The sequence below is a fragment of the Alosa pseudoharengus genome, unplaced genomic scaffold (assembly GCF_046254945.1).
Source record: "Alosa pseudoharengus isolate Yale_2024_CS ecotype anadromous, Long Island Sound unplaced genomic scaffold, YU_APseudo_1.1 YU_APseudo_1.1_scf_4, whole genome shotgun sequence".
Classification (NCBI taxonomy): domain Eukaryota; kingdom Metazoa; phylum Chordata; class Actinopteri; order Clupeiformes; family Clupeidae; genus Alosa; species Alosa pseudoharengus.
The window spans coordinates 40832026-40839714 of NW_027468774.1; the positions used below are offsets into that span (position 1 = coordinate 40832026).

General features: G+C 42.3%; 1 protein-coding gene across 1 annotated transcript; it reads right to left on the reverse strand.

Moving 5' to 3' along the window:
• Nucleotides 1–660: 660 nt before the first annotated feature.
• On the reverse strand, nt 661–3529 carry eve1 (even-skipped-like1). Its single transcript, XM_076266739.1, has 3 exons — nt 3490–3529; nt 1470–1714; nt 661–1131 (listed from the first exon to the last, which is right to left on the reverse strand). The coding sequence occupies exons 1-3, from the start codon at nt 3527–3529 to the stop codon at nt 661–663; spliced, it is 756 nt and encodes a 251-aa protein (XP_076122854.1).
• Between the last annotated feature and the right edge of the window lie 4160 nt (nt 3530–7689).

Below are 7689 nucleotides of genomic sequence, written 5' to 3' on the forward strand. Positions count from 1 at the left end.
TGACATTCAGCGATGAAGTCAGAAATGTCTACCTTTGTTTTACTTCTGTGTCACTTTAGTCACCCATTAAACATATTAAATATACTATGGGTGTAACTAAGTGAGTCAGTCATAATTTAAAGAAGCAAACAGAATATTTATTTCATAAATATTTATTAATACACATGTTTGATTTATTTACAACACATTTTCACATTTGAAAATACACATTTGGTGCAGGCATAATAAAATAATCTTTAAGATAGAAAATTTTGCAGAGCAACCAAGGAACTTTCTCAAGTATTTCTATGTAGGCACATGCTACATACCTTCCTAATGTCAGTATTAATGCAGCTAATTTGACTGATTCAGTTTCACTTTGTAAACAAATAAACAACCCTCAGTACAGACAAAACCAGTGTATTGAGAGATATTGCTACCAAATGGTACGTCCCATGGTTGGCTTGATTGTGCTATGTCTGTAGTGTCTATATTCAAATCTTAAATAATTCCTGTAGTATTGATTCTCAGCCTGCAGAGAATGTAGCAAGCACACAAAACAGAAGTGTAACATTGTAGTATAGACAATCCAGATTTGCATGCTCTCCTTCACAAATGACCTCTCTGTCCTAAATGATTGTGCGTTGCAAAAGACAGAGATGCTCACCCTCTGATTATTCATCATCTGGGCATAGGCACCTCTTCCCTATGGTCCATAGTCACCACTGAAGCTTTGGGGCTGCTGGCTGGTGTCAAGCCCAGAGGAGTTACCCCTCGGACCTTGAAGAGTTGGTCTGTTCCCCAGTGCAGACAGTGGGGACAGGGGCAGGCGGTGGGGTGGTGCATTGCGTGGGTGGGGGTGTAGAGGGTCGTTGGTGGCAGCCCTCCAAGTCTGGGGTAGGGGGACTGGGAGAGCCGGAGGGGGTCCAGGTGCCTGAGAGGAGGGGCGAAGGGGCTTGGCAGCGGGGAGGCGGTGGGCGCCAGCCCCAAGTGTGGGTAGAGGGGCAGCGGGAGGTGTGGGAGTAGGGAGTAGGGCAGGCCGGCACTGGCCTGGCTCACCATGAGAGCACAGAGGTTGGGGTCCAGAGGGTGAGGCCAGCTCAGACTGTGTCTCTGCCTCTTGTCTTTCATGCGTCGGTTCTGGAACCAAACCTGGATCGGACAACAGAAACCAGACTGAGTTCAGGAATGCAGGGCTGGTTAAAGTGCACTTGGTTCAAGTCTTTCAGACCATACGTTTTAATTCTGCTAATATCTGCTGTCTTTTTCATCTAATTGGTTTATAGGTTTCATGGTGGGCATCTTCAACACATTTGACATTATTATTTGAACAAAACTGATTAATAGTATCGAGCAGATTTTTAAATATTTTACACTGGAGATATATTGTACATTGGTGCCATTTATTTTTAGAACACCAAACAGCCACTAGTTTTAAAAGCTACAGCTTTCTGATCCAAGCTTGTTCTGCGCATGCGCAATACACTCACCTTAATGGTTGTCTCCGGAAGATTGAGAGCTGCCGCCAGCTCGCATCTCCTTGGCCGAGATACGTAGCTCTCCTTGCAGTACTCCTGCTCCAGGCGGGAGAGTTGCTCTCGCGTGAAGGCAGTCCGGTGCCTCCGACTCTGATCTACTCCACTGAAAAGAGCGCTGCGAGGGCTTGTGTCCTCTTCCCCCTGGTCGCTGTCTGGATTGGCGTGTGAAGCAGCCGGTGATTCTCGGCCTTCGGTTACTACAAAAGGCAAGAGGGAAATGATCGTTATAAGAGCTCGATGCAGAAGTTTAATTTTTAACACACAAGTCAGACGTATAACCTCAACATAGCCACAAATCCACGCATTTCCGCGCCATAACAACATGACACCTTGACATAATCGAAAACGAGATTCCAGTTGCCATGTGGAGTTTGTGTACACATTGCATTCGAAACATATTTAAGGTTGGGGAAGGGATATAAAGCTACTCACACGTATTGCTGTGCATAACTTCCCAAATTTGACGTTCGTTGAATGCTGGAAATGTTAATCCAAACGACTCAGAATCCCAAATCACCACGCATTCGACTACAGCTGCCAAGGCCAAAGTTACTCCTTCACCGCACCGCTAACCTCACTCAAAGAAGTTGGTTTATGGAGTGGGTTGTGTTGTTTTGTAGCCACAGATTGAACCCCCTCCCTCTCCTCTCCTGTCTTTTATATCTTCCAGGTCGTCCCATCTTTTCTAATGAGAGACACGGTCTGGTCTATCCGCCACGGCGCCGCCTGGGCGCGTACATGGCGAAGGAGGTGTTAAATTGTCTTTGGTCTCCGAATTGCCTTTGTACTTTTGTTATGGAGAATTAAGATCGACCTCCCTTTGCTCACTGCCAAAGAGGCCTCCCTGGCGAGATAGACCAACCCGCATTGTTTTGCGTCGTTTGATGTTTGTATTTTTGGAAGTCAATCATTAGAATCCTAATGTTCGTAAATGGCAGGCCTAGTAGTTGAGGACGTCCATGTCACTGGGTCATGAGATTCCATCTACAAAGGCGACGATTCCAAGCTTGGTTTGTTTTATGAAACAGTAGCCTCGTCTTAATTTTAGCCTATTACCACCAACTCAGAATGAAGATATTTGATTGACTTATTTGACGTATAGGCCTTTCGTTGTAACCTACTGCAATGCTAGTCTACAATCATGGTAGGCCTATTTGTTACGTTTTAATGAACCGTCACAAAGAACAGGCATCTAGCCTCAGTCGTTTGAATTATTGAAGTGAAACGTATTGTTATTAGCCAAGTAATTCCTATCCTCACGTTACGGTTCGCTTACCTGTAGCCTTTAGATAAAGAGGCCCCTTTACATATTGACGATAATGTCAACATGATTACATGACTTAGTAACTCTTTGATCACCCAGAGGCTACATCATTGCAGTCATATGGAGACTGATATTCGCCCCATTGTCACTGTAACCTGGTAACGTGTTTGCGATACTACATAACAGTAAACCTAAATTAAACAGCAGACTTACATACGATTCGCCTAACTATTCTATGTGAAATGTCAAACGAGTCTGGACACTCTGGATGGACGTTAATTTTACGCCATCCTGCGGGTCAGCCCTGTGTGAAGAAGGCTATATTGGACCCAAGCACTTTTTCATATGTGTGGAGCACATCTCTCTCTCTCCCTCTGTGTGTGTGTGTGTGTGTGTGTGTGTGTGTGTGTGTGTGTGTGTGTGTGTGTGTGTGTGTGTGTGTGTGTGTGTGTGTGTGTGAGTGTGAGTGTGAGTGTGTGTGTGAGAGAGAGAGAGAGAGAGAGAGAGAGCGAACGAGCGTGAGATGGAGAGAGTGTGTGGGTGACAGTCTGTCTGTGGTTGTACTTAACGAATTTGAGTGCCGCAACTTCTTATCTTGCACCCCCTCCCAAATTAACACGTCCACTATGTCTGGTCATTATCAGGAGACATAATGCTTTGGCTGCACAACCACAGACCGTGAAGGTGCGGTCACGCCCGGCTGCTCACCTGAAAATGGGTGTCTGCGCCTCTGAGCAGTGGGGATCATGGTTGGTTATCAACTTAAATTGATTTAACACTGACAATGATCTCATCACACGCATTTAAGATGTTAGGGAACTAACCAATATAGTCAACAGTCGGGATAATCCTGATTTCAATGAGGGCTTTGAGAGCTGTTGCTATGAGAGCTTTGTGATTTTAGGCTACTAAAATGACGCATCAGCGCGTGTCATTTAGCTGTGATTGTATAGGAAGTGTCAATTGATCATTTAACAAATTGTGAACTAAAGGAGACCAAAGTATGGCTCGCGAAAAAGCCAAGGGGCAAAACTGCTGAACCCCTGCGCCGCTTTGTCTCGACCTTCTTTGCCAATAAACGTCGCATCCGAGTGTCCGCCCCTGGATGGAGACAGATCTTGCGCAGTGTCTATAAAACGCGGACAGGTCTGCTCTGCATCCCAGACAAGCCAGCGACTCTAGCTGCCCGGCGCTGGGAATTGAGAGATGGCTTGTTTTCTGATAACATGTCTGTTTGCATTGTTATACAGTGGCGGTCCTTGTTGCTTTGATCACAGGTTTCAGTTGGCGACTGGCTCCGAGCAGACTGAAATAAGAGAACGGGTGACAAAAGTGGGGCTAGCGACAATGGTGCAATCGGGTTGCAAATAAAGCAGAAGCCAGAGTATATGCATGTCTTTCAATGAGAGTTCAAAATGGAAAAAAATAACCTATTCTGGAAAAAAAAAAAAATTAAATGGGCAAATTAATTCACTGACACGCTTTGATTGCGATCCATAACTTTAAACACTGGTATTACATTTCCTGTTGCTGAAAGTCAAACTTTTGGATCATTTGAAAATAAAGTTTAATACGTTTGTTTTTATGGTTTTAGAAATGCAATTAAATGGCTTTACTCATAGCTCACAAAAACAGATAGCCTACTCAAGAACTTTGTTAAAGATGAAGTGTAGGACTTTCTGTAGATGATGATATGGTGAATTCTATCTTTAAGCAAAGTTGACATTTTGTTTTGGAAGTGTTCCTGAGCCCAGTATATAAAAACGTACCATAAGCATAAAAGGCTACAAAAAAGTTACGAAACTGGTTTGCACTGGTCAGGTGAAACCCATTGCCATTTCCCGCATAGATAAACAAAGCATATATGTTTTGACATTCATAATTTAGTAACCTTAAAGCGTATCTATTTTGCGATGATGACATGATACATAAATAAACTAAAGTCAAATGTCCCCGTTTCATGGAAACTTTGGAAAGGTTCCTTGCACTATATTTAGATCTCAGTGCAATTGAATTTCATACTTGTTATTGTCATACTTGTCATAGGCCTAATTGTTAAATCCGACGTTGAGTTGATATCGGCCTACTGTCTTGACAAGGGGGCAGCTGTGCCCTGACATGATGGCAACGGATGACACTGCTGGCGCACGCAGCCTAGGCTACCCCTTCTCTTACCTGAGGAAATGTGACGTCACCCCCCCCCCCCCCCAGCGAACTTGTCAAGCCGACAAAAAAGGTGTTAGTGGCTTATTAAGGAGTCAATAATGCATTGACATCATTGTATGTTAAACCAGGTTAGAAATGAATTGCTTAGCAAGTGATTACAGAATGGGGATAAGAAATGCAACGAAGGCAAACATCTAATGAAGGTCCATTTCCTATTTTAGAAATATTACAAGGATGACTGAAAACTGTAGCCTAGGCTTTTTTTTCAGTATTTAAATGAAAATGAGAAAATAAAAAAGTTGATCTCATCCACGTTTTTGACGTCAATAATTTCATGAATGAAACCGAGATGTGGAACATGCCTGGTTCTTTAGACTATTTTATTAATGAACTACAATATTTCGTTCATGTGTGGTATCAGTATGCCGGTTAAACTCCTTTTTGCGAATTGCACGTAAGAATGGAATGTTCAAGTTGCGCATATTTAGGAGATTAAATGGTTTAACTTAATTTTGTTTCATTGCATGCATGGGTTTTGCAGATATTAATTTGATATAGACCTATTAGATCTGTAAGCACCATCTATCTGTGATGTGAAATAATACGAAGAGCTTAAAATAAAATATTAGAATGTGAATTCTTGTTTGACACTGATGTGTTTAGTGGTTTGTTTTGGTTGTTAAAATATTACAGATCAATCAAACAAATCCGTTATTAATTTCAATTACCACCATTTCAAGTAACGCATCTTTTGTTATTATGGTTTAAGGAGCAAAGTCAGGATAACAGGTATGCAGTAACTGCAGGATGGCGCATGCGTGGTGACGCACCTTTGAGTGTCCACGAACTGTTGTATCGGTGCTGGATAAAATGGCATGGCAACGTGCTGTTACAGAATAATTGGAGGTTCTCGTGCCACCGAGAGAGAAGGCGGCTGCATTTCTCCGATCCGTTGAGAGTCGGGAGAGTGGCAAGAGATTCTTGATCTGAGGCCAATCCTTCTCCCTTGACTGCAACTGTAGTTTGTTAATTTAACAGCGCCTGGCAAACATCCATACCCCTTGCTGTCTGAGCTCGACCAGATGTGTTTGCTTATGAGTGCGCGCGCGCATGTTAGTTTCTGGATATAGTGGCATGGTTCTTCCACATACAGGACACAAGGCCCAACGTGACATATTGGAATGGCTGACATCACCTGTTTTCCTTTCCTGTTACATTTGGCTCACCATTGCCACCGTCACCTAGTTTAAGTCAATTAGAGGTGCAATGAAATGCCCAAGGTTATGCGCATGAAATAGGGTAGTCGTGGAAGCTGACAGAAAATAAGGAAAGCCCATTTTATCACCACGACGCAAACTCATCTTAGTACATTTTCCTCAGACAGCCCTTTTAATGCCGATGCAAAACTACAGAATTACCAAATGCTCATCAAGCATGCAAACAAGCAAGTCTCGGCCTGTTATATTTCAATTCAAACCATGGCAACGGAACCGTACGGAAACAATATTTGCCTATTTCAACTTCATACAAAAAACCTGGCTTGTACAAAACCTTGGCTTGTACAAAATCACGAAATAAGAGTGATTGAAATTTCAAATCTGCATCTGACATGCTATTCAGCATCTTCTCACCTGAGTATTTACTCACTTGTAAATATTTGGGAGATTTAAATAACTGTCCTTGAACTCTCCTTCCTTTTAAATTGTCAGGGCTCTGACTTAAATTGGCATTATATGCACACAACCTGACCTAACCATGTATTGATATTCATACATGTTTCCATCTGTCTTCTTCCATCTGCGCTATTGTTTTTGATCAGACACTTAACCTTTTCAAGTAGGCAACATCCTCATTTATGAAATAGAACATATTTCTCTGAAGCATCACCACATTATGATTCAATTAGATGAATCTGCAATTCTGTGTCACGAATGAAGTGTCAGAAAGTCAGATAATCATCTATCAGAAAACGTTCGTTTTGGCGCATGCTCATACATTTAAAATTGCACCCAAATCGATAATATGTTAGGTTACCAACATTTCCTTGTATGTATAATAGTTCCTGACAAAGACAATTAAGCCAAAGACACTGCGCTCCTTGCATTTACCTATACTGATGTTATGCTGGCTGTGGGAAACTTTGCGGTGCTATTGTCGGGAAAACATTTAGAAATATGAAGTTTCAGCACTCTTTTAATGATAACTGATTCGAGTACGTTCCAAATACACAGAATGAACACCAGGTAAGTGGTGCGCCACGCCTTAATGGGGCGATTAGATTACAGGTAATGGTTTTGCTACCTGCCCAGACTCACTATGCTGTGTCCATAAAGTTTGGTTTATGGAACAAAGGCACGTTTTCCCCTCCAAACCAAAAGTTATGGAAAGCTCTAATACAAGCTGGCATTATAAAAACAAGATGAAAGTATATCTGGTATTTACTGAGAGGCACTCCAGAAACGTATCCAAGGCTTTCGCTGAATCTATGGGATATTTTTTGAGTCACAAACACGTTGTTTATAAGGTGGACTGCAATCTATGCGTTAGTCATATAACAATACTGAGCATACTGGGCCTTGCTGTATGGGGGTAATTCGTTCTTTAAATTCAAAATTCTATTTTAAATTGTTTGTTTTTCCCACGAAGATAGCTTTTTTTGCTTTTAGCTGTGCATCTTTGCAGGACAAGCCGCGCCTTTACGCAAATTGATGCTGAGCTCAACCTCGCAACGACATTATTATT